This window comes from Lissotriton vulgaris, chromosome 8 (assembly GCF_964263255.1).
Source record: "Lissotriton vulgaris chromosome 8, aLisVul1.2, whole genome shotgun sequence".
In the NCBI taxonomy this organism is placed as follows: Eukaryota; Metazoa; Chordata; class Amphibia; order Caudata; family Salamandridae; genus Lissotriton; species Lissotriton vulgaris.
In genome coordinates this window covers 1,483,320,251-1,483,346,564 of record NC_141696.1, presented here as the reverse complement: position 1 = coordinate 1,483,346,564, position 26,314 = coordinate 1,483,320,251, and the positions used below count along the sequence as shown (strand labels likewise).

The 26,314-nt window shown below is 49.7% G+C and overlaps 1 protein-coding gene across 1 annotated transcript in view; it reads right to left on the bottom strand.

Annotated features, from left to right (window-relative positions):
• The window catches only part of MAEL (maelstrom spermatogenic transposon silencer), a 1,196,692-nt gene that overhangs the window by 938,079 nt on the left and 232,299 nt on the right, over nucleotides 1-26,314 (bottom strand). Inside the window, exon 3 of the mRNA XM_086935541.1 lies at nucleotides 23,746-23,809. Within this exon, the coding sequence (XP_086791667.1) occupies nucleotides 23,746-23,809 (64 nt within the window). The remainder of the gene's footprint in view (nucleotides 1-23,745; nucleotides 23,810-26,314) is intronic.

Genomic DNA, 26,314 nt, shown 5'->3' with positions numbered 1-26,314 from the left:
CTGGGGTTTCTGAAGGTTTCGGTTTCGGAGCCGAGCTGGATGGCGGGGCTGGCGAAGGAAAATGCTACTTACCAGTATGCATCTGTTCTTGGCATGTAGAGCTGCAGAGTCCTACACTTAGCAATAGATCGCCACCTGGTGTTGGGCTCGGATGATTGCAGGTTGTTGTCTTCTTGGAAGAAGTCTTTGTAGTCACGAGATAGGCGACTCCTCCCTTGGACAATACTGCGCATGGTCATCGACTCCATCCTCAGATTGTTTTTCGCCATGATGGGAAATGGAGTTAGTAGAAGTAAAGAGAAAGGATGTCCATGCGTGTGCATCTAAGTAAGAGGAGTACTAGAACGGATACAAGTCCCGGGGAGGCGGGAGGGCGTGTAGGACTCTGCAGCTCCACATGCCAAGAACAGATACATACTGGTAAGTAGCATTTTCCGTTTGAGGCATATGAGCTGCAGATCCTACACTTAGCAACAATTGTGCAGCGGTATCTCCCCTAGCGGTGGCCGCTTGTATCCGTTGCAGCATACTGAAATAGTGTTTTAAGGACAGCTTGGCCCACTGCAGCTTGCTGCTTGGCTTGCACATCAACACAATAGTGTTTATTGAAGGTGTGTATTGTAGACAATGTTGCTGCCTTGCATATGTCCTCTAGTGGTATGTTTCCTAAGAAAGCCATAGACGCTCCTAGTTTGCGAGTGGAGTGTGCTCTAGGAGGAACTGTTCGTGTACGTTTAGCTTTTTGATAGCATATTTGAATACACTTTACAATCCATCTGGCAATTCCTCCTTTAGAGATGGGATTGCCTTTGTGTGGGGGAGAGAAAAATACAAATAGCTGTTTTGTCTTTCTGAAGGATTTAGTCCTGTCTGTGTAGTATAGTAGAGCTCTTCTTACATCTAAGGTGTGTAAAGCCCTTTCTACAACAGAGTCCGGTTTTTGAAAAAACACTGTACTCTACTGATTGGTTTAGGTGAAAAGGAGAATTCACTTTAGGCAGAAATTTAGGATTGGGTCTAAGAACCAATATGTTAAGATGTATTTGAAAAAATGGTTCTTATATTGTGAATGCTTGTATTTCACTAACTCTTCTAAGAGGTGATGGCAACAAGGAAGGCAGTTTTACATTTTAGAAATTGCAGTTCACACTTATGTAAAGGCTCAAAAGAGGGGCCCATGAGTCTTGTAAGGACCCCATGTAGGTTCCATACTGGAGCAGGTGGGATTATTCGTTTTAATCCTTCCATACATGCTTTTATTGCAGGTACTCTAAAGAGAGATAGATGTTGTCTATTTTGTAAATACGCTGCAATTGCTGCTAGCTGCAGGCGTATGTAAGAATAAGCCAAATTGGACCTTTGTAGGTGTAGAAGGTAGCAAATGATATTTTGTATGGACCCATCCCGTGGATCAATTTGATTGTTGTTACAGTATATTGCAAATCTTTTCCACTTAGCAGCATAACCTGCTCTGGTAGTGGGTTTTCTAGCTTCTTCAATTATATTCATAACAGTCTGGTGGTAAGTTTAAGTAACAAAACTCTAGGACTTCAGGAGCCAGATCGTTAAATTCAGTTGGCTTGATTCTGGGAGCCTTATTTCTCCATGGTTCTGTGTTAACAGGGCTGGTGTGAGCCTTAATTTCTGTAGTAGAACTAGTGAGAGATCTAGTAGCGTGGTGAACCACGGCTGGCGTGCCCATGTTGGGGCCACTACTATTAGTTGAGAGACTGTTGTCTGAGCTTGCGTACTACTAGTGGAATGAGTGGGAGAGGCGAAAAAGTGTACGCAAATCTGCCTGACCAGTTCATCCATATTGCATTCCCCTCCGATTGTGGGTGTGGGAACCTGGCGGCAAAGGTTGGGCATTTTGCATTTTCGTGGGTGGCATACAGGTCTATCTGTGGATGCCCCCACATTTGGAAGAATGGTTGTAGAACTTGTGGGTGCAACTCCCCTTCGGGAATCTGTTGTGACTGACGACTCAACAGATCTGTAATCTGGTTGTGAATTCCTGGTAGGTCTTATACTGTGAGGTGTATGTTTTAAGGGATGGCCCATCTCCAAATGTTTTGTGCAAGCTGGGACAGTTGCAGAAAGTGTGTCCTCCCCTGTTTTTGTATATAATACATGGCTGTCATATCGTCCGTCCGTACTAGGCCAGCTTTGTTTTGTATTTGTACTTGAAAAGTCTTGAGTGTTAGGAAAATTGCTAGCAACTCCAAATGGTTGATGTGGAACTGTTTCTGTTGATTGTTCAACTGACCTTGTGTGGTATAATGCAAGAGATGGGCTCCCCATTATGTGAGGGATGCATCTGTCGTGATCACTATCTGTGGAACAGGGTCTAGGAGCAGCCGTCCCTTTGTCAAGTTTTTGGTGTTCCACCATTGCAGAGCGCGATATGTACGGCTGTCTACCAACACCAGGTCTGTGAGCTGACCTTGAACCGGATTCCACTCTTGTGCTAGACATTCTTTTAGTGGGCGCATTTGCAGTCTTGCGTGAGGAACTATAAAGATGCAAGACTCCATCATGCCTATTAGTTTCATGAACACTCTGGTTTGGAGAGAGTGCTGGCATTGAAAAAGGGAGACTAAGTTCTGAATACTTTGAATCCTGGCTTGACTGAGATACGCTAGAGCTGCAGATGTGTCTATGGTAGCTCCTAGATATTGATGAGCGTGCAAAGGCTCTAGGTGCGACTTGGTGTATTTTATCGTAAACCCTAAGTCGTGCAATGTTTGAATTGTTTGTTTTGTGTGTTGTACACACTGATTGAACCATCTTGCTTTTATGAGCCAGTCGTCGAGGTAAGGGAAGACATGTATTTGTTGTCTTCTGAGATGTGCTGCTACTACTGCTAAGCACTTTGTAAACACTCGTGGTGCTGTTGTGACCCCGAATGGAAGGACTTTGAACTGATAGTGTTGTCCTTGTATGACAAACCTTAGATACTTCCTGTGCGCAGGATGTATAGGAATATGAAAGTAGGCGTCCTTTAGGTCTAGTGTGGACAGAAGATCTCCCTGTTGTAGTGATGGGAGTACTTGTTGTAAAGTGATCATGTGAAAATGATACGATTGTATGTAGGTCGAGAATTGGGCTTACTGTCCCTGCCTTTTTGGGAATTAGTAAGTACAGGGAGTAAACTCCTGTTCCTTGTTCCTCTAAAGGAACTACTTGAATAGCATCTTTTTGTAGAAGTGCTAGAACTTCCTGTTGAAGAAGAGTTATATGGTCTGTGGACATTGGACGCTGCCTGGGTGGTATGTTTGGGGGGTTGCTGTGAGTTCTAGGCAGTAACCGTGTTGGATAATTTGTCTTACCGCCCTGTCTGTTGTGATGGAGTTCCAGACAGGTAGGAACTGTGAAAGCCTGCCCCCCACAGTAGTGGAATGCTTTAGGGGAGGCAGAGGGAAGTCACTGTTTGGGAGTGGAAGAGGAGCGGTTGTTATTACCTCCGCCTCTTCCCTTATTGTTGTTGCCTCAGTATCCTCCTCTATAGTAGCCTTTATTCGAGGAGGTTTGTGTGTTCGTCTTAAAAGATGATGTGGTCTCTGTACCCGTCTGCTTTGAGCCTCCTGTTAGACGGAGACCCGGAGGGTCGGCCGAGTACAGGGGGGAGAGGCCTCCGGTGAGGGCCGTCTCCGGTGATCGTACAGACAAGTAACTTCCCCCCCACAGATGGACACCACACAAGGATGAGTTCTGCACACTTTATATAGGAATCTTGAGGCAAGGTGATAAACGATACAGTGGGACCAGGACACGAGGATCCTGCCAATTCTAGTCTCTGTAGGGAAAAGGGGTAGCGAGACAGTCTTAGTACCGGTCCGGTACGGGAGCAGCAAGAGGTGAAGCTCACAATCCTCGAGCTTGGGGGTCTGCAAAGATGGGCCGCGGCAGCAGGCTACGAAGATGGTTCGAGGAGATGAGGGCCGCGGCAGCACCAGCAGGCTACGAGGATGGTTCGAGGTGATGAGGGCCGCGGCAGCGCCAGCAGGCTAGGATGATGGTTCACGACGAGGAAGGCCGCGGCAGCGCCAGCAGGCTAGGACGATGGTTCACGTGGAAGAGGGCCGCGGCAGCGCCAGCAGGCTTCGAAGATGGTTCACGACGAGGAAGGCCGCGGCAGCGCCAGTAGGCTAGGACGATGGTTCACGTGGAAGAGGGCCCCGGCAGCGCCAGCAGGCTTCGAAGAAGGTTCACAAGAAAGGGCCGCGGCAGCGCCAGCATGCCTCCAAGGATGAGTTTGTCTCGGTGTCTCTCGACTCCAGGATACAACTGACTTCCTGCTCTGGAGCTGCCCCAGTTATAGGTCTGGCCTCCTTTGATGTCCGGACCCTCGCACTTGGAGGTCGGGAGGTCCGGGATGAGGGAGTCCAGAAACCCAGCAGGGGGGTGGAGCCAGCGCCCGGGGAGGCCGGGGGCGATCGACACCTGGCGGAGGGGAGCCATTGACACTCCTTCTCCCATTGACCTGCCAAGTGGTCTCCTCACCTCCTGGGTGGAGGGTGGTGCCTCGATGTCGGGGCCTGGCCAGGCCCAGGGTTGGGGTCGAGCCGAGGCCACGCGGCCTTGTCGTGTAGTGTCCAAAGATGGCGGCTGGGCCGGGGCAGTGGTACTGACGGGGGCCCGGGCCAGCCGATACTGGGGTGTTCAGGAGCTGGAGTTCCGTTATGGACGGGCCGTGGGTTGCCCCGGTGGGTTGCCGTGATGGTTCTTGTCTTGGGTACAGGGAGAGCAGGGGTCCGGGCCCCGCCATGCGGGGAGGGAGCGGGCCTTCCACAAGGCCTGTCCAACATGCGTCCCCCCCAGCTGAAGGCAGGGAGTGTCACCCATCCTCTTGGGTACTCTCCTCGCCGAGGCGGAAGAAGCGTGACAGGCCGTCTGCGTTTGCGTGGTCATGGCCTGGACGGTGCTCCACAGTGAAGTCCATCCCCTGCAGGGAGATGGACCAGCGCAACAGTTTTGGGTTCTCTCCCCGCATCTGCATCAGCCATTGCAGGGGTCGGTGATCCGTTTGCACCCGGAAGTGGGTACCGAAGAGATAGGGCCGGAGCTTCTTGAGAGCCCACACTACGGCAAAGGCCTCCCGCTCGATGGTGCTCCAGCGCTGTTCTCGGGCCAGCAGGCGTCGGCTGATGAAGGCCACTGGCTGATCGACTCCCTCGGTGTTGAGTTGAGATAGGACGGCCCCAATGCCATGATCTGAGGCGTCCGTCTGTACTATGAATTCCCGGCTGTAGTCGGGGGGGCCTGGAGCACGGGGGCGATGCACATGGCGGACTTCAATTTCTCAAAGGCCGCCTGACAGTCCAGAGTCCAGTTGACTGTTTTGGGGTTTTTCTTGGATGTGAGTTCTGTGAGGGGCCCCACAATGCTGCCATAGTCTTTTACAAACCGCCGGTAGTACCCGGTGAGCCCCAAGAAGGCTCGGACCTCGGTTTGGGTGACTGGGGGTTTCCAGGCCTGGATGGTAGCGATCTTGAGCTGGAGGGGGGCCACCAGACCATTCCCCACTTGGTGTCCTAGGTAGGTCACGGACCCTTAGCCAATCTGGCATTTGCTGGCCTTGATGGTGAGCCCGGCCTGCCGGAGGGCATGCAGGACCTCCCGGAGGTGGAGGAGGTGGTCTGCCCAGTGGCGACTGTACACAGCAATATCGTCCAGATAGGCGGCGCTGAATTCTTCGAGGTACGCCAGTACCTGGTTCACGAGTCTCTGGAAGGTAGCTGGGGCGTTTTTCATGCCGATGGGCATCACCAACAAGTGGTAGTGGCCATCCGGGGTAGAGAAGGCGGATCGCTCTTGGGCCCCTGGGGTGAGGCCGATCTGCCAGTAGCCCGCTGTTAGATCGAAGATGCTCAGGTAGCGGGCGGCCCCCATGCGGTCAATCAGCTCATCCGCCCGGGGGATGGGGTGAGCGTCGGTTTTGGTAACTGCGTTCAGACCCCGATAGTCCACACAGAACCTGAGCTCGGGGGCAACGCCCTGGACGGCCCCCTTGGGGACCAGCACGACTGGGCTTCCCAGGGGCTGTCAGATGGCTCGATCACTCCCAGAGCCAGCATTTTGGAGACCTCTGTCTGGATGCAGGCGCGCACTCGATCCGGCACTCGGTACGCCCTGTGTCGAATAGGGGGGCTATCCCCGGTATCTACGTCGTGACCCCGGGGATGAGGGAAAACAGGTCGGCAAATTGGAGCAGAAGGTCTCGACAGTCTTGGCGTTGCTCTGAGGATAAGGCATCGGAGAGTCTGACCCCTTCCACGGAGCCGTCCCTCTCGAGCGTTCTCAGTAGGTCAGGAAGGGGCTCAGAGTCTTCTTCAGTCCCACTATCGGTAGCCATCAGGAGGCTGAGTTCCGAGCGTACGAAGTGGGGTTTGACTCTATTGGCGTGGAGGACCCGTTGGGGGTTCCGGGGTGACTCCATGTCGATCAGGTAGGTGACTGGGCCCTTGCGCTCTACCACCTTGTAGGGCGCAGGGTTCAACCGGGGACATCACCCAGACCTGTTGTCCCGGCTCGAACTCGATGGAGGAGGCATGCTGATAATACCATCGCTTCATGTCCTCCTGACTGGCTTCAAGGTTGGCCTTGGCGAGTTCCCTGAATAGTCGGGACTGGTTGCGGAGGGTCAGGAGATACTTGTATACATCCGGAGGAGTCTTCTGAGGGGCCACCTCCCACCCTTCTTTGATCAGGCTGAGGGGACCCCGGACGGGGTGTCCATACAGGAGTTCAAATGGGCTGAAGCCCAGGGATTTCTGGGGGACTTCTCGGTATGCGAACAGGAGGCACGGGAGCAGCACATCCCATTGGCGACGTAGGGGTCCTTCCAGGCCCATGATCATCCCCTTGAGGGTGCGGTTAAACCGCTCGACCAGCCCATTTCCTTGCGGGTGATAGGGGGTCGTGAATTTGTAGGTGACCCCGCACTGTTGCCAGAGGGACTTCATGTATTTAGAAATGAAGTTCGTGCCCCTGTCGCTGACGACTTCTCGGGGGAAGCCCACCCGAGAGAAGATCCCCATCAGGGCTCGGCCTACCACGGGCGCCGTCACGGTCCGAAGAGGAATGGCCTCGGGATAGCAGGTGGCGTGGTCCACCAGGACCAGGATGAACCGGTGTCCTTGTGCTGTTCCGGGGTCCAGGGGCCCCACAATGTCTATTCCCACCCGTTCAAACGGGGTGGTGACGATGGGGAAGGGCTGCAAGGGTGCTTTGATCTTTCGGCCGCTCTTCCCGCTGGCCTGGCAGGTTGGGCAGGCCCGGCAGTGGTTTGTTGCATCATTCCGCATTTTGGGCCAGTAGAAGTGGGTCACCAGGCGGCTGTACGTTTTGTCTTGCCCCAGGTGTCCGGCAAGAGGCACATCGTGGGCTAGGTTCAAGAGGAAGTCTCTGAAGCGGAGTGGGACCACCAGCACCCGGCTGGCCCCCAGCTCAGCAATCCTTTGCTCACTGTAGAGCAGGTCATTGTCCCAATAAATCCAGTGGGCCCCCGCGGTGTCTCCTGTGCTCTGGGCGAGGGCTTGCTGTCGGAGTCCCTCGAGGGAGGGACATGTTCTCTGCTCCTGGTGGAATTGTTCCTTAATGGGGCCACCCTCTTGACGCCACTGGGCCAGTTCTGGAAGGTCCCGGAGCTGATCAAGTCCTTCGCTGGACTCCGGGGAACTGGATTCCAGGGTTGCTCCTTCTTGGACGATCGGTGGAGGGGGTTCCGGCCATTCTGGTTCTTCGGGACTGGGGATGGCGCGGGCGGCCATGGACCGGGTCGTTACGCAGACCCATTCCGGGAGGCCCAGCATCCCCAGGTGCTCTCTCCGCTCAACGGCTGACCAGGGAGAGCTTTCGAGGTTGTTCCCCAGGAGGCAGTCCACGGTGGCATCGTCGCGGACAGTCACTTTTAGCATTCCGGATACCCCTCCCCACTCGAAGGCCATCCGACACAGGCTCTCGGAGTTTTCGGCCGACCGTACTGGGCAAAGGATATTTGGTAAGATCTGGTCCGGGGTCACCAGATGGCAGCGGACTGCGGTCACACTGGCCCCTGTGTCGCGGAGGGCTTCAGCCCGGTGCCCATTAATGTTGACCCACTGGCTGTACTTCTGCGTGTTGGCGGGAAGGGGTGCCCGCGGGATCAGGTCTCTTTCCCCTAGGCAGACCAGGGACATGGCGGCTGGTTCCCACTCGGGCTGGTCTGGCTCGTACTCTTCGGTGTCTTATTGGGTTTGTTCTCCTCCCAGGCGGCAGCGACCTGGCGGGGCATGGGGCTCTGGTTTTTCGGGCAGTTGGGTCATTGGCGTAGTGGCCCGGTCGTTGGCATCGGTGGCAGGTAACGTTGGCGCGGAACCCTGGTCGCGTCGGAGGGCTTCCTCTTCTGGCCGGGGACGGGGTGTTGCTGGTGGGAGCCACCGGGACGGTGTCTCTGCCCCGACCCTGGCTTCCTCCTCCCCCTCGGGGGCGATGGGGCCCCTGGGAGGCTCTGTTCTGTTCGCTGGGCCAATTTCGGAAAACTCTGGTGCTCTCCCATCGGTCTGCTTCGATGGCGAGTTGCCGAGGTTCAGTCAGTTTACTGTCAAGGAGGTGCTGCCTGAGCTCGAAGAAGCAGTTATTAGAGAGGTGCTCCCATACAATAAGGTCAAAGAGCTGCTCGTAAGTGGTTACCTTGCTGCCCTTGATCCACCCCTCGAAGGCTCGGCTAAAGAAGTTCACGTACTCCACCCAAGTCGTACCCGGGATCCGTTTGCAGTCGCGGAACCTCTGGCAGTACATCTCGGGCGTGAGTCCGTATCGAGTGAGGAGGGCGGCTTTCATGTGGTCGTAGGACGTCATCCGATGGTCCGGGAGTTAAAGTAGGGCGTCTCGCCCTTCGTTGACAAACCTCCCCCATAACCCAGCTCCCCAGTCTCTCCGTGGGATCCGGTGGGATGTCATGGCTACTTCGTAGGCTTTGAACCATTGCTGGATATCATCGTTCCGGTAATATTCTCTGACGACATCCTTGGGGATGTGGACCTTGGGGTCCGTAGTGACAGGGGGGCTCGGGTGCCTGGGGACCCCGAGATCTTTGTTCTGCCTCCGAATCTCTAGTTCCTTCAAGTTGCGCTCATGCTCGTAGGCTAGTTTTTTCTCTTCCAGCTCTCTCTGCCTCTGTTTCTCTTCTCGCTCCGCTCGGAGCCGTAAGTGTTCTAAAGTTATTTTTTGTTCCGCCAATTTGAGCTCTCCATCTAAGCGAAGTCGAGCCAGTTCCAATTCGTGGAGCCGGCTCTTCCCCCGTTCCCGGGCCTCCTCCGGCGAGAGACCTGGTCTTCTTTCTTCTGTAGGAGCGGTGCTTGTTTCGGTGGTCTTGAGGCTTTGGTCTTGGGGTACAGCCGTACCCGTCTCCGCCCAAGATTCCAAGGCGTGTTTGAAGTCATCTTTCGTGCTCAGTCCTGTGGTAGCAATGCCCAGTTCTATGCAGAACTGTTTTAGTTCTCTGTGGCTGTATTCTTCCAGTTTTTCCATCAGGAATTTTTCCGTTGTCCCACTCTCTTTTGTCGTCATGGTGGCTGTGTCGTCGGGTGAGTTACTCTCTGTACGATTATGCGTCGGCTCGGATGGCGCCGCTGGCCACCAATGTTAGACGGAGACCCGGAGGGTCGGCCGAGTACAGGGGGGAGAGGCCTCCGGTGAGGGCCGTCTCCGGTGATCGTACAGACAAGTAACTTCCCCCCCACAGATGGACACCACACAAGGATGAGTTCTGCACACTTTATATAAGAATCTTGAGGCAAGGTGATAACGATACAGTGGGACCAGGACACGAGGATCCTGCCAATTCTAGTCTCTGTAGGGAAAAGGGGTAGCGGGACAGTCTTAGTACCGGTCAGGTACGGGAGCAGCAAGAGGTGAAGCTAACAATCCTCGAGCTTGGGGGTCTGCAAAGATGGGCCGCGGCAGCGCCAGCAGGCTACGAAGATGGTTCGAGGAGATGAGGGCCGCGGCAGCGCCAGCAGGCTAGGATGATGGTTCACGACGAGGAAGGCCGCGGCAGCGCCAGCAGGCTAGGACGATGGTTCACGTGGAAGAGGGCCGCGGCAGCACCAGCAGGCTTCGAAGATGGTTCACGACGAGGAAGGCCGCAGCAGCGCCAGCAGGCTAGGACGATGGTTCACGTGGAAGAGGGCCGCGGCAGCGCCAGCAGGCTTCGAAGATGGTTCACAAGAAAGGGCCGCGGCAGCGCCAGCAGGCCTCCAAGGATGAGTTTGTCTCGGTGTCTCTCGACTCCAGGATACAACTGACTTCCTGCTCTGGAGCTGCCCCAGTTATAGGTCTGGCCTCCTTTGATGTCCGGACCCTCGCACTTGGAGGTCGGGAGGTCCGGGATGAGGGAGTCCAGACACCCAGCAGGGGGGTGGAGCCAGCCCCCGGGGAGGCCGGGGGCGATCGACACCTGGCGGAGGGGAGCCATTGACACTCCTTCTCCCATTGACCTGCCAAGTAGTCTCTTCACCTCCTGGGTGGAGGGTGGTGCCTCGATGTCGGGGCATGGCCAGGCGCAGGGTTGGGGGTCGAGCCGAGGCCACGCGGCCTTGTCGTGTAGTATCCAAAGATGGCGGCTGGGCCGGGGCAGTGGTACTGCGGGGGCCCGGGCCAGCCGATACTGGGGTGTTCAGGAGCTGGAGTTCCGTTATGGACGGGCCGTGGGTTGCCCCGATGGGTTGCCGGGATGGTTCTTGTCTTGGGTACAGGGAGAGCAGGGGTCCGGGCCCCGCCATGCGGGGAGGGAGCGGGCCTTCCACGAGGCCTGTCCAACACCTCCTCTATAGAAGGAGCGGCGAAAATAACTTATTCTGGGGGGAATGTAATGCACCCATAGACTTAGCTGTGTCCGTGTCTTTTTTCATCTTCTCTAGTGTGTTTTTTACCTCCGACCCGAACTGGTTTTGATTGAAGGGCTGATTCAGGATGGTAGTTTGTACCTCTGGTTTAAAAACTGAAATGCGTAACCATGCATGACGTCTGAGAATCACACTAGTATTGACTGCTCTGGATGCTGTGTCAGCTACATCTAGTGCCCATTTAATTGAAGCATTAGATATTAGTTTGCCTTCTTGTAAGAGCTCTGCTGCCTGATCTTTGTATTGATCTGGGAGATGTTCCATTAATTTTTCTAGTTGGTCGCAGTGAGCCCTGTCGTAGCGTGAGAGTAAGGCTTGTGTGTTTGCTATGCGCCATATGTTTGCAGCTTGTGCAGCAATCCATTTTCCCGACGCATCAATAATTTTTGATTCTTTGTCAGGTGGAGGGGTGTCACCAGAAGTTTGGGAGTTTGCTCTTTTACGTGCATCTGACACTACAAAAGAGTCTAGTGGCAGATGTCCCTTAATATAGACCGGATCAGCTGGTGAGGGTCTATACTTTTTTTCTATTCTGGGATTTAGCACCCTACATCTTACTGGATCTTTAAAAATGTCCGGAGCATGTTTAATGACTCCTTTGATCATAGGTAATACTTCGAGTAGACTTTTGTGACTGCTCAAAAGCGTCTAATAAGAAATCCTCCTCAATGGCATCAGAGTGCATTGACACTCCATGGTAAAAGGCAGCTCTGTTCAATAAATGATTAAACCCAATACTATCTTCTGTAGAGGAAGGTTTTGTTGAGTAGTACTGAGGCTCAGGGATGTCTGGTGCATTGTTTGGGTTAAAACCATATGCCTCGTCCCCCTTGGGATATTGGAGGTTTACATCTTCATCTAAAGGGTATGTTACGTCATTGCCCCCACCTAAATCATACTCTTAGTCATTGTGGTGTGATGATGCAGGAGATTGAACTGAAGAAGTTATAGGTTCAATGTAAGGATTAGGAGAGGAAGAAGGTGAAGGAGAGGAAGGGTGCATTGGAGAAGTAGCACAGTACTTTTTGGCAGGAACCACAGGTGGAAGTGGTGTGTCTGCTGGTCTTTTGTTATATGGAATTGCCTCCACATGTCAAGTTTTTGGATTAATATAGACTTTTTTCTGTTTAGGATCTGGTTTAAACAGTTATTCTTTATTTTTGGAACCGGAGAGTTTCTGAGTCAAAGCTTTCGGGTCCGGTACGGTTCTTGGCTTCGGCACCGATGTGTCTTTTGGTTCCGGTGTCGAAGGGTCTTTGTCTTTTTGCACCGAGGGGCGTTTTGGCGTCGAAGAATCCTTCGGTGTCGAAGGATGTTCCGGTGCCAATGGAGGAGGTGGAATTGGCACGTTGTTTTTTCGGTGCCGAGGCACCGGAAGGCGTAGTCTTTTTCCTAGGAGCCAAGCCCGAAGGCGGGGCGTCGGAGGGTAAATTTCGGTCTAGGCTGGGGCCCATGGGCGGAGTGCCGACCGCTGCCTTTGTCTTGGGTAGTGTATGTTGTGTGGGGGCAGTGGTACTCATGGGTTGTCTAGATGAAATCGAATCGTCCGAGTCCTCTGCCCCCGATATGATCTGGAGATCAGGCAAGTCTTCCTCTGCGACGAGTTGAGCCTCGTCCTCTGAGAAGTCTTCTTCGACGATCTCCTCCTCAAAGATGGCCTTCGGTGCTGGAGCTCTTCTCCTCATTTCTTGTCGACGGGCCCTATGATCCCGAATTGTTTTCTTCGATCGGAAGGAGGCACAGGCTGTACAAGTCGACTCGTCGTGTTCTGGCGAGAAACAGAGGTTGCAGACCTCGTGATGGTCGCTATGGGGGAATTTTGCTCGACATACCGGGCATCTCTTGAATGGAGTTCTGTCCATGAGGCGTAGGCCGCACGAAGCCGATAGGCCCAACGGCCCGCGTCGACGCACAGGAATGTAGCTGGTGATGTCGAATAGTCTATTCAATGTCTAAATAAGTTTATCTAAAGTTTCTCGCTTCGAAATTGCAGGAAAAGTATTTTCTAACCAGAGCGGAAAACTTTCATCCGAACCCAGTGGCGGAAAAAAACAATCGGAGGGTGGAGTAGATGACCATGTGTAGTATTGTCCAAGGGAGGAGTCACCTATCTCGGGACTATAAAGACTTCTTCCAAGAAGACAACAATCTGCAATCATCCGAGCCCAACACCAGGTGGCGATCTATTGCTAAATGTAGAATCTGCAGCTTATATGCGTCTAACAATTTATGATCTTGGCTAAGGCCTTTTGGCGATGCCTCGACCGGAGCCTTTGGTAACGGGCTAATTGATGTCGGGGGCAGGGTACTCCTGATTTGCCCCGGTGGGATCTTGTCATCAGAGTCCGAGTAGTCCTCGACGGTGACGATTTGTAGGTCCGAGTCTTGAGCTTCCAGTAGATCCTGGTCATCATTGAAGATGTAGTCCGGTTCCGGTGCCGGTCGCTGCATTTCGCGCCTAGCGGCCCGTCGGTTTCATATAGTTTTCTTCGATCGAAACTGGGCGCAGGCTGGCCAGGTTTCTTCCCTATGGTCTGGGGAAAGGCACTTGTTGCATACCGAGTGTTTATCAGTATGTGGGAACTTGGAGTGGCATTGTGGGCACCTTTTAAACGGCCTTCTTTCCATCGTCGGTCGGCTCACGTGGCGTCGAAAGGGCCCGACCGATTCGACATGGAAGGCTGGATCGAGTAGAGAGGTACCGAACGAGAACAATACAGTCGAAGGCCTTTTGGCCTTAAGAAAAGTTTTGTTTTCGATTCCGAAGTTGGAGTATAGGAGTTAGCATCCGAACCCAGCGGCGGAAAAAAACAATCTGAGGATGGAGAAGATGCCCATGCGCACTGTAGTCCAGAGGAGGAGTCACCTATCTTGTGATACTTCGAAGCCTCTTCCAAGACAACAAAGTGCAATCATCCGGACCCAACACTAGGCGGCGATCTATGCACAGATTTGAATTCAGCAGCCCACATGCCTCAAACCTCTATTACGTTAGTTATTGTATTCTATTTAACTCCATGACGAGTGGCAGCATGTTACTTACCTTTATTGTCCTGGTTATCACTTTTCACAACTATGCATTTTCAATGACTGCTAGATACAATAAGCACAACTCCTTTCACAAAGTGGGTGCACTTTATGGGTGGTGTTTTTATTTATTTGGACTTTTTTTTATACTTTACTACTATGCCGTCTTTAGACTAAATATGCAACGCTTTAGGCATCTCTAGAAAAAAGTTATTTTCATACTAGTCTTGTACTAGTTTTGTTTACACCGACTGCGGTTTTATTTGAAATATTCAACCTAGAGTATGGGGACCCCCTTAGTTGAATTTTTAACTTTCCCAATTTAATCCGCACTTCGGGAATAATAAACGGGGCTGTAGTGTTTATTCCTTCAACATAGGACCATGCCACTTTTCAGATTTGTTTTTTATTTTAGTTGATGTGTTGCTCATTGCCTTCTGTCTCCATGCCAATCCCTATATACTATGGTTGCATTTATATAATCCTTTATAGGTATCAGCTCTGGGGTTATTACCCTTTAACACCATCGCTGCTGCAGCAATTCCCCTCCTGTGCTGAATGATGCTCATTCCCATTGTTCATGACAAGCTCAGCTCGTCATCAGCACAGCTCAACAGTGCCTCATGAAGAGCTGAGCTCGTCATGAGCATCAAAGGGGTTAATACTTCAAAGACAGACACTGTGAACGTGCACATGGATATCTCATCTATGTACAAAAGGATATTACTCCATATAATCGAACATATATCGAAAAAACACATGAGGATTCAACTTTAAAAGGGAAGAGCTTTTCGAATTCGACATACATGAGGTGTGTTCCGGTCATGTACTCTTTTGGGGATAAACACAGATATGATAAATGCCCATTTGTTAGTGAGAGACATTTGCCAGTAAACTAATTCGTAAGATGACAATCAGGGATTCATCTGCCTAGTACAGTCTATTCAAACATTATTCCTAAATATTTCTTTTTAATATGCTTTACTGGTATAGCACCCTGTTAGAGGCACTAAGTATCGTACATTGATAGTTGTTCGTACCTAACTATATGTCTGAGGCTGTACTACATAATCTGGGTCGCTTTGGTCAAGTAATATGTATAGGCATGTAATGACTCGTGTGCAATAATGTTTATCTTTATTGTAACAATCGTCTTTCTTCAGAATGGAGTCTGATCTTTCAGCACTATTGCATTGTCCTTATGCCTTCTTAGCCTCATTATGTGTCTCAATGTATTTTCCTTCAGTGTAGTTACTCTAAGTTATAATATATTTTTTGTATGTGTAGTTTTGTAATGTCCTTAAAATATGCCAGTTGAGATGGTCGTATTAGTGTTCTTAGTAGGTTATTCACAGCCCCAAGGAAGTTCAAAAAAGTTGTCTTGAATGAAACACATTGGCAGAATATTCTTTATGGTGGAAACTGTTGTACAAACAAGATTAATATCAACATGGATTTAAAGTAAAGAAAGAATTAAACTAATTGCAACACTGTATTGGATTTCAACGGACTACAATTTTTCTCTGGGGGCACCTTTCCATTTGTGGTTTAAATTTTTTGCGGCTGGACAATGGTACCAACAACGGCAGGTACCAGAAAAGTAGTGCACTGGACCATAATTTGCTTAAAGTCTGAGTGAGTTGCGGTACTTGTGGTCCCCCGTTGTTTCATGTTTTTGGCTTCTAAACAAGATGCACATGAGTTTCATTCAAAAGCAAGTGTTCTGGGTGGCTCAAGAGCAGTGGAACAAGAGAAAAAGCACAAGAACCCAAAAGGTTTTGAACAAACTCCAAGAAAAACATCAATAGAAATTGATTTAAAAAAAACCTCTTTTCTCAATGTTGTATTAAAAAAACCTCACTCACCCTTCATCTTGAGGTAAAAGGGGAGAGGCAGGGTAATTTACCACAAACTGCTCCCAACTTAACCCCCCTTATACTAATTGCACAAAGTAAAGGTTTCTATCCGCAAAAGTGGCCTACTTTTTTGTGTGCCACTACTAATTAAATTCCTCTAAACTGCAATCACTTTTGGATATGATTTAGATGTTTGGCTTGCAACATTATCAAAATGTAGCTCCCCAGGTTATAGATCCTCTTACGGAGTTGTCCAATATGTCCCTACCCTATGGTATTGTTCCGCACTTTTGGAAAAAAGTTATGGTAACTACTAACTTGAATAAACCTTTAACTCACCCTTGATGTTAGCCCAACTATTGGTCAATCATACTGGCTCCTCTGACAGGAAAAATGACCAAGCACAGGTTCTCTCAGCTCTCTTCTTTAGTTGAAACACATTGCATTTAAGTCTGCCAAGAAGCCAGTTTCCAAAAGGGACATGGCCCAATCAATCCTTGTTGCCACCCTGGATGACCTGCTGTGTACACTTGACACAAGAGGATCAGCAAAGATCTTTAGGAGTTATCATGCGGCCTTTGACATAGTCTCTCCGTTTTCCTACAGAGACTGTGGGGGTAGTGAGTAAGAGGGTATCACATGCTTATTTCCTTTTTCTGAATGACAGAACAGGCAACCACGGTCTTCATTTGGCCTGCAATTCACTCTCTAATATGAGGAGAGCTTCAGGGCTTTGCTCCAAGTCCAAAACTCTAATTTTTGCTTGATACCTGATCAAAGAATATAGTTTAATCTATTCAACAGATTCAAACAATACTCAAGAGAAGATGAACATCCTTCTGCAATCCATCTCCCTGATTACTCAAAAACCGTAATTCCTGCTTATAGCAAGTCACATCTCTAATGAAGCACAATCATTTGAAGTTTAACTCAAGAGTACATCTGAGGGCATATTATTTAGTGACAACTACATCACTACGGTCAGTTGTGGTGGCTCTATCGATTGAGATTGCCCTACTTACCCAGTGGAACAGCTAGAAGCTTGTTTTTAAAAATTATATTCTCGTCTTAGACCACTAAGTTAACAGCATTCGGTTTCCTACTGCATTTAACACTCTAGATTTCGGAACAGGTAGTTTTGCTCCTAGGCAGAAAAAGCATGGAACAACTTACCTCCTTCGATCAGATCCCTTCCCAGCCACCTAGCATTTAGGAAAAGCTTAAAAACCCTGTCTCTTCTGCATAGAACCTAAAATTAAATTCTGGTGTTCCTAGCTTTTATCTGGTTAGTATTATGATGCCTAGTTGAGTACACAGCTGCAATGCACATGTTTTCAGAGTGCCCAAGTACATAATGACTAGAATAGATCAATCACATACTCCCATTTGCCCAGGTGGAAATGATTGAAACACTCAAAGGGACATGTGCAAGACCCAGAGCGAGTTAATGCCTCACCAGGTCTCAAGCCATACAGCTAATCTGGATGGGTACATTTTATAAATAAGCCTATAAGTGGTGGGTGGTGTAGGAGAGTAGGGTCTGCAATCCTTTGGTCACCCCAGATTTTTGCTTTTTGCTTCACTGGTTTACGACTTTCCCTGGCTGTGGGATTGCTAATCAGACCCACAGCCTATCTGTTCTCTCTCTAAATTGACACAAATGTACTTTAGGTGCATTTACCAATTGGTATTGGGTCACTCTTGTAAGTCCTTGTACAGTGTACCATAGGTACCCAGGGCATAAGTGTACCCAAGGCCTACCAGGGGATGCAGCATGTACTATGCCACCCCTGGCTGGCCATCTAAACAGACAACTGGCTGGTAACACAGCTGGGGCAAGGTGGTGTAATCACCCTTTGCTTTAGATATAGTATACCTATATCTAACCCAAAATGGACACACATACTCCTATAAGTCACTCCTATGGCAGGCCTTAACAATCCTGAAGGCAGAGTGCTTGGAATTATGTGAGATGGTGCTCTAGCATGAGCTGAGCCTGTCTGCAGCTTTCGGAACCATGTCCTTATAGCTGTTCCATGATAACTCTATACCATATACTTTTAAGTGCATTATAATCCTCGCGGTTATTGCTAACTTTGGCATGGCATTATCAAAACAGGTCGTGTAAGGTGTCATACCCTTAGGAATACTACCCCCTCGCCAGTTCTGGCGACGGGAGTAGCATTCCACCCTTCTAGAGGGATATGACATGCATGTAACTAGAACCCCGGTTAAAGTTAACCCGAGCCTCAGCATCACAAAATGGATGCTGCTGCCACAGACACAAGTCTGCTGCTGGGATTCCTTCTAGCAACGGAGGCCTGGACAAATGATTTCCTACCTGGGGTGCTAGCACCACCCCAGACAGGACTTAAGTGTATCCAGATAGAGCTGAAAGGAATAAGACATGCCAGGGTCACACAAGGTGTCCCCATGCATACCCCAGTTCAAACCAGTTGCACTCCAGCACCAGCTCTGGCATGAAACCGGGCAAAGGATAGGGGGTGTAACCACCTCCCTTCCTGGTCCCACCCATGGGAGGGACCTAGTCACTAGTACAGCCCCCTTTAGCAGAATAAAGGTAGGAGCTGGTCCCATTCCAAATTAGATTCTCCTGAACGAAGAAACTCTGGACTTCAACGTTCTGCTCCACAGAAGACTGAAGAAATCTCCCTTGTGGCCAAGGAGCTGCCACCCAGCATCTGCAGGCACCATCAAGCGTCCTAGCAGTTCACTTTGTTGTCCTTCCTGGTGGAACCAGACTTCAGAGCCCGACGAGACCCGGACTTCCAGACCTCTCCGACCTAAACTCACATCTGCAGCACAGCTGAGATCCGTGGGTGCGAGGAGACACGTGGGACCGGCCATCTTGAAGAAACTGCACTTCGCTTCCAGCACGACCTCGGAGGCACCCTCGAGAAAGTGCTTTGGGGATTGAGAGCCCCAGCCCCGAGCAGCTCCTGCACCGAAGACCAGCCCTCCAGCCTCCACGAGATCTGCATGGGGCCCTTTTGCCTGGTTGCTGCTCGACGCGTTGTCTGGTCACTTGCCGGCTGGCTTGTGGCCTCCTAGACGACGGACTTTGAAAACTACACCGCTGGTCTGGTTGCTCCAGACTGGCCCTTGCTTCCTTCCAAAAGAGAAGTACCCCGGACCCTCCTGGTCCGCACCAGCCGCCATCTTCACTCACCGCGTGGGTTGCCTTTGCCAAGGCCTGTTGACTCCGATCTCGAAACAGACACCGCCGACAGCGAGAGCCTACGTGGGACAGCTCGTGCCTCCATCCTGATAGTCGAGACACCTCCTGGTTCACATGGCTGCAGAGTCAAGCGTCATCTCTTCACCTGATCGCGACTACATCATCTGGTTCCTTCCTGGTTCCACTCCGGTCACTGGCTAGTGACTGTGAACATTGTCCCCTCTGCTTTCAGGTCTCCATCTTACTTGATCCACCCTTGGATCACTCCGGACATCTTCCTCCTGGTCGCCTGCAGCATCTTTCTCCAAAGCTCCATTGACTTCAACGCGGAAACTCGACACTTTCACACCTATGCACCCGCAGCCCGTGGGTGAGGTAACGAGAGCATTTCGGTGCTCCTATTTAATATTATATTTATTTATTTTCGGATTTCTAAAGCGCGTAGCTACCCTAGGGCGTCCCAGCGCTGACATAAACCTATTATTCCAGAGGGGGGGAAGGGAAGGTGAGGACTTATGGGAAAAGCCATGTTTTTAGTTGCCTGCGGAAAGCGAGCAAATTGTGTTCACTTCGAATGGTCAATGGAAGAGAGTTCCACAATTTAGGGGCATTGTAGGAGAATAATCTCCCCCCAGATCGGGTCTTTTTTATTCTGGGGATTCTGGCCAGAGAGAGTCCGACCTCAGTTGTCTGTTCGACTGGTAGGGTTTAATGAAGGATCTCAGAATTGGGGGACCTCCACCATGTATTATCTTGTGAGAAATGCACAGGGTCTTGTAAGTGACCCTTTCCTTGATCGGGAGGCTTTTGAGGGCAGGTTTGGCCGAGCATCTAGATGTAGTCCCTGTTAAGGGTCTGGCGGCCGCGTTTTGGGCGTATTGCAGTCTTTTTATGACTGATGCAGGGGCTCCTAGATAAAGGGCATTTCCATAATCTAGTCTGGAGTTCACCAGGCCCTGCATAAGCAATTTCCTGGAATGGAAAGGGAGCAGATGGAGGATCTTCCGCGCTTTTTGGATAAGCCCGAAGCAAATGCCAGAGGTTTTTCTGGCCTAGGCTTTAAAGTTGAGCTCTTGGTCCAGCCAGATACCGAGGCTCTTGACTTCTTCTTTGGGAGTGGGGGTGAACCCATGCAGGGTGGCCAAGAGAGGGACGGGGGGAGTTAACGTGGGTTGCCTAGGAAGAGGATCTCTGATTTCTCTCCGTTTAACTTTAGGCGTGACACACATCCAATGAAAGATGTTTTCAAGGCAGTCCGCCAGATTGTCCAGGCTTTTACTTGGCTGGTTTAAGGACACCACCAGTTGGGTGTCATCGGCGTACATGACTGTTTTTATGCCGAATGGGGCTATGACGTCCTCTAAGGGGGTCATGTAGACATTAAAAAGGGAGGGGCTCAGGGAGGAGCCCTGGGGGACCCCACACTGTAGGGGGAGAGCCCTGGACAGAATTGGGCCGTCTGACACCGGAAAGGTTCTACCTTCAAGGAAGGATTTGATCCAGGATAGGGCGGTACCAGATACTCCTGCCAAGCTGAGCCGGTGGATGAGGATGGAGTGATCCACCGTGTCGAAGGCGGCACTCAGATCGAGGAGGATCACTGCCACGGATCCTCCTGCATCTATGATGGTTCTTGCCTCTTCGACCACGGCTAATAGTGCGGTGTCTGTTCCCTGTCCCGGTCTAAACCCTGTCTGGGATTGGCGCAGGAGATTGTTAGTTTCTAGGAAATGGGACAGTTGGTGGTTTACAATTCGCTCGGCGATTTTGCCAATAGCCGGGAGGAGGGAGATAGGTCTGAAGTTGGATGAGTCCATTGGATCCAGGTGGGGTTTTTTAAGAAGTGCCCTGACTGTAGCCTTTTTCCAATTGTCTGGGACCGTACCTGATGCCAGAGGCATTAATCAGTTGGGTGAATGGGAGGTGGGGGGGGGGGTTTGGGGGGGGGGGGGGGGGCGATAGTGTCAGCGACCAGTTTTAATTTGCTCATGGGAGCTGGATCTGATGGGGCCCCGCTTTCACGGAATAGAAGGTCTTAAGAAAGAGTTCGGTGGTGACTTGGGAGAATGCTTGAAGACAAGGGGCCGCTACACCAGGGGGGGGAGGTGGCAGGGAGTTGGGGGGAGCATAAGGGGAGGGAGAGATTTCAGGATGTTGCTAATTTTTGTAGCAAAGAATTCAGCTCATTGATTGCATCTGGTACCCGACTAGTCTGGTACGGGCACAAGGTCGTTGGATTTTGTGAGGAGGCGCACGATGCGATAGGTTTCTTTGGAGGAGTTTGAGGCTGCCAGAATTTTTTTCCTCGAAGAAGGTTGCCTGGGCGTTTTTTATACAGGTTTTATAGTGTCTTATTGCGGATCTGTATTCATTTTTGCTTTTCGTCGCCCAGTCCTTTCTCCAGAGGCGCTCGAGCTTTTTCCCATGTTTCCTGAGCAGGTGTAGTTCTTGGGTGAATAGGGATTTGGGAGTTCTTTTCTTACTGGGGAGGGGTTTGACGGGAAGGATAGCGTCCAAGGATTGATCGATCCATCCACTTAATTGGGTGTCTGCGCTGGATGGATCACGGTCCAGTGCTGGCATGGTAGCGGCGAGTGATTGGGCCCATAAAGCTGTGTCCAGTTTCTGCCACGGGCGGGATGGTGCTTGGGCCGGGGGTTTCTCAGGTGCTTCGACCGACAGCTTCAGCTTGAAGGAGATTAAGAAGTGGTCTGACCAGGATATTCACAGCTAATCTCGGGAGGTTAGAGAAAATGGGGTCTAACAAATGGCCCTTGGCATGGGTTGGCTGGCTACTTTGTAAGTGAAGATTGAGGGAAGCTAGTTCGTTCTTGAGATCGGCGGCTATTTTGTTGCTTAGATTGTCGAAATGGAGATTTAAGCCTCCTAAGACCATGAAGTTAGGGGTTAGACAGGCCAGAGAGGTGGTGGTTTCCACAAGGGAATCACAGAAACGTTCTTGCTGTCCTGGGGGGCGATAGACTAATATCCCCAAGAGGGTTGTATCTGGCGGCAGGTGGATTGAAAAGTGGACGTTTTCACAGTCCTGGATTGGGCTGTCCTTAAAAAGGTAGATGATTGCTATCCCACCACCGATCCCAGAGGGTCTATCCAGGTGTTTGATAAGATAGCCTGGGGGGAGAGTTTGGATGATGTCTGGATCAGAGTTGGTATTGATCCAGGTTTCAGTGAGAAAGAGGATCTCAATCTGAGGCCTGTAGGAGTATATTGATTTCTGCTTGATGTTTCGGACGAGATCGGCAGTTAAGAAGAGCCATATTAAGCCAGCGTGATTTCAGACACTCTCCTAGTGTCCAGGTATCCTGTAGTTTGTCTCAACCAGTCGGAACTGTCTTTACTTACCTATTTCGTAATTTGTTCATGCCCATTGACTTTGCATTGAAACCCGCGTGTGTATTCTAACACTGCACACGTGTCCCGTGGGCCTCCTGCTCCTTACCCAAGGTTAGGGTAGTGTAGCCCCAGCGATTCTACAGCCTCTGGGCATCTTCATCTCTTCTATCGTTTTACTTATACCATTTACTTAGATTATGGTCTGCCGTGCCCCTAGGGCACCATTGTAATTTGTGCGACTTATTGTATTTTTCTGAAGAGTATTGTTATGTGCTTAGCCCTCTGATCTCAGAGTTCAGAGGTGTTTGTTAGTAATAAATATATTGTTTATTTTCATAACCTGTGTGGTGTCCTTTCATCTGGTATTCAAGGGGTTATATGTGGTAAAGCAGCTGGCTTCACATGCCAAAAGAGTTTAGCATAAGACTGCTTTGTCCATGCTACCATTAGGATAGCTGGTCTATAAGGTTGACTTACAACCCATCACCATAAGGGTTGTTTGGACTGATACAAGGTGATCACTAGAACTAGTAAGCATCATATATCAGGCCAACTTCTCACAGGTGGGCTGTTGGGTAGGGAACTAACATGGATGTATTTGTTATAATACACGTGCATGTATCTTGCGTAATACGATATTACAGATGAAATGAGCCACTGCTTACTTTATTCCCCTGTTTTTATGATCTGGTTTGACAGGGAAAATGTCGCAAGACAATTATGTGAGAACCACTAGAAGAGGGGTTTGGTCCCACCCACATATTGCTAGGAACACTTGTTTTGATTGGGCAGACGTTGTGTTGTCCCACAAAAAAAGCGTGTCCTCCGCACAGCAGCTATCATTGTGTTTATTTCTCTAGCTGCCAGAGCTTGAGCATTCAGGGTCACATAAACATTGTAATGCTATTAAAGTGCCTTAGAGAACGAGAACATGTATGGCGTTTTCCCTCTGGCAGCAGCATAGATGGGAGGAGGGCAGTCCTTAACTTGCATGAACTTTTACGTCTCGCTTGACAGTGCAATTGTCACTTGACCGTTTAACCCCTTCACTGCGGCGGGCGGGGGGCCGCGCGGCGCGCCCATGCTGGTGACGGAACCACTCAGTCACCTGCCGCGGTTGCGCTGTGCTCATGACGGAGCGGTTCCTTCACGGCCCCGCCCGCTCAATGGAACGCTCAGCGAGCCATGACGGAACCGCTCAGTCATCAGCACAGCGCGACCGCAGCTGGTGACGGAGTGGTTCCGTCACCAGCAGGGGAGGGGTTAACCTATATTAAAATTATTCTTAATTTCTTTGCTTCAACAAAACATATCCATTCCCATGCTTTTTGCAATGCTTCACATTACCATACAACATGTCTTTAAAGCTAGACCTATTGGCATTGTTAATGCTTGTTTTATCTGAAGGGCTCAAATTTACCGTAATCAATAGTCCTTTTCGCTTCAGTAGGGAGACTGCTTTTTGAAGCTGTAACAGTTGTCTGCTGCAGAGCATGGAAGAAGCAAATACACATATTGTTACTTAACTTCATAATTAACTCATTACGTTTAAAACAAGAAAAAATATACAGTCGACATTAAAAAGATCATAAAGAATTTCAGCAAATGAACCCCAGATTAAATTTTATAATATAAAAGCAAAAATGGCAGGTAAACGATATGGTGCGAACTAACACTAGTTAAGGACTAACACCAGTACCATCTTAAGGTAAATTCTTTATCAAATAATGGTTTTGAAAAACAGATAACGGACGTGAGGTCGAGAAAGAGTCAAAGATGATTTTATGCTAATTCTCAAAACCCTAAGATTAAAATCTTGGAAGTTTTTTTTTTTTAACAAAGGGTGTGTTTTAGTAGTTTTCCTTTTTCTACACCACCTTCTTTAATGAGGAGCACTACGTTTCAGTAGTGCAAAGTTGGACACAGATATTTTTAGGACCTTGGTAGCTCGGTATAAAATGAGAAAGGAATGTATCTTTAAATTACGGCGGTAATCTGAATGTCACTAATGTAGCTACCCGCAAATATTTCAGACGGTAGACCAACATTAAATACAAAACTTTTAAACATAATTAAACCCCTACCCGAAAATGGGACAGATTGCAATTTAGATAGATATCACCTCTCACAGGAGTCATTTAGACTCACTGTTGTTCCTTTTAAGACAATGCTGAAATTTACCTGACCAGTCAAGGCTGCATAAAAAACCACCATGATTAATGAGTCATCCACAAGGAAATCGTACAATATACTCTGTCACAGAAGCAAATTCAAACCAGCAATTGTGAAGCGAACATCACAGTGTCATCTATAGGTTATGCCTATGCTTTTTCCCCCTAGATGACAACTGTGCATGCATACAGGGGCCACAATAATCCTTAGATGGCTGCCTTGTAACATGTGCGCATACAGTGGCCATCTTTGAATAATGTTCTTAAAGTTAAAAAAAAAAAAAATCATAGTGCACGTAAGCAAGAGCAGCAGGGAAGGAAATCGGAGACCAGAGCGGCTTGTACTTGGAATATAAACAATAGGTGGATACTGGTTTCTTTTGAGAGAATCTCGCTACTGGGACAGAGAAAGATGCCCTAAATGCCTCTGGAAAGCCTGCGCCAAAGCCTTGGGTTTATCATAGGAAGTTCCAGGATTGGAATCGCCTACCTACGCACTCATGACTATCATATGGTATTACTTAAGGGCCCTCTCACTGGGTTGTTTTCAGAGATGAGCACTGAACAGGAGATTTTGAAATCATAATGGCAATAGGTTTCCTAGATTAGTCCCTCAAATATTCTGCATCAATCGTAGAAGGCAGGCACAGAGATATTAGTTTCTTAATGTAAACAGACAGGCCGTTGTAGTTCTTACATGCTGGAAAGGGATCTTGTAAAAGAAGCAGTTCACAGTTAAGTCTTCAACAGTGAACAGGAGGCGATAGGTGTACCCAGTCACAGCTGGCATTAATCGCAGGTGGGGGAACTGGCGGTAGCGAGAGGGGTGTCAATTTAATAATAAATTATAGGCAAAACGTACCTATCCGCCGGCCGGGTCCCGCGTTTTCGTGGCTCCTGTTTACAGTAGTAACAGGAAGCACACAGGCTCCATCCCCTAAGCAAATCTCAACGCTGCAATGGCAGCGTTGTGATTGGTCGGGACGGCGCTCAGCCAGACACCTATGGGGAGGCCATTTTCTCCATGTAGATGGAGAAAGGGCAGAGTGTGCATAACTGGTTTTGGCGGCCCCAGAGGGCCAAACAAACCAGTCATGCTCCCTCAGGAGTGGGCACACCACTCCTCCCCTACCCAGCCATGCTTGTAGAGCAGCCCCACCCATCCACCTGCCACCAAATTCTTCTGTTTTCTCGCAGTGAGAGAAGCAGCAACATAAAATGGTAGTTTTACCATTTTATGTTTCTGCTGCTCGCTTTGCGAGAAAGCTGTGGAACAAAGCTCCTCTGCCCTAGTAGAGGCGCCCCGCCCCCCGGGTGTATCTGTCCTCAATGTCTTTATTGAACAAGAGTTGGATTCCTCTTCAACGCAGCTTTTTAGAACTCATTATTCCAAAGGACTTCAAAGTATATCACACATTCGGTGGAAGGAGCCCTTTCCACAAACTCTCTATATTTACTGGAGCCGTTCCTTCACTGTGAATTCTGATCTCTAATAGAAACACACCTCTTTCGTAAGTATACAATGCTATATTTTAGAGCACAAAGGGCCTTTTTCCGAAGCCTGCTGGCCTGAAAGACCAGAAGAAAGACAACACATAAGCCATGTTGTTTCTTTTCTGCTCTATTAATTGAAACAGCTTAAATTAAGCCTTTGCGCCACTGATTTGGATGGACATTCATTTGGCAAAACTGTGTTTGAAGGATTCCTGGTTCATTGTTTCAAGTTTGTGTTTCCGCTTCATAACTGCACGCAGACAATAGGTGACAGAGTCCCCACCCTACGGTTTAGGATGGGAAATAGGTGAGAATAATGGTAAA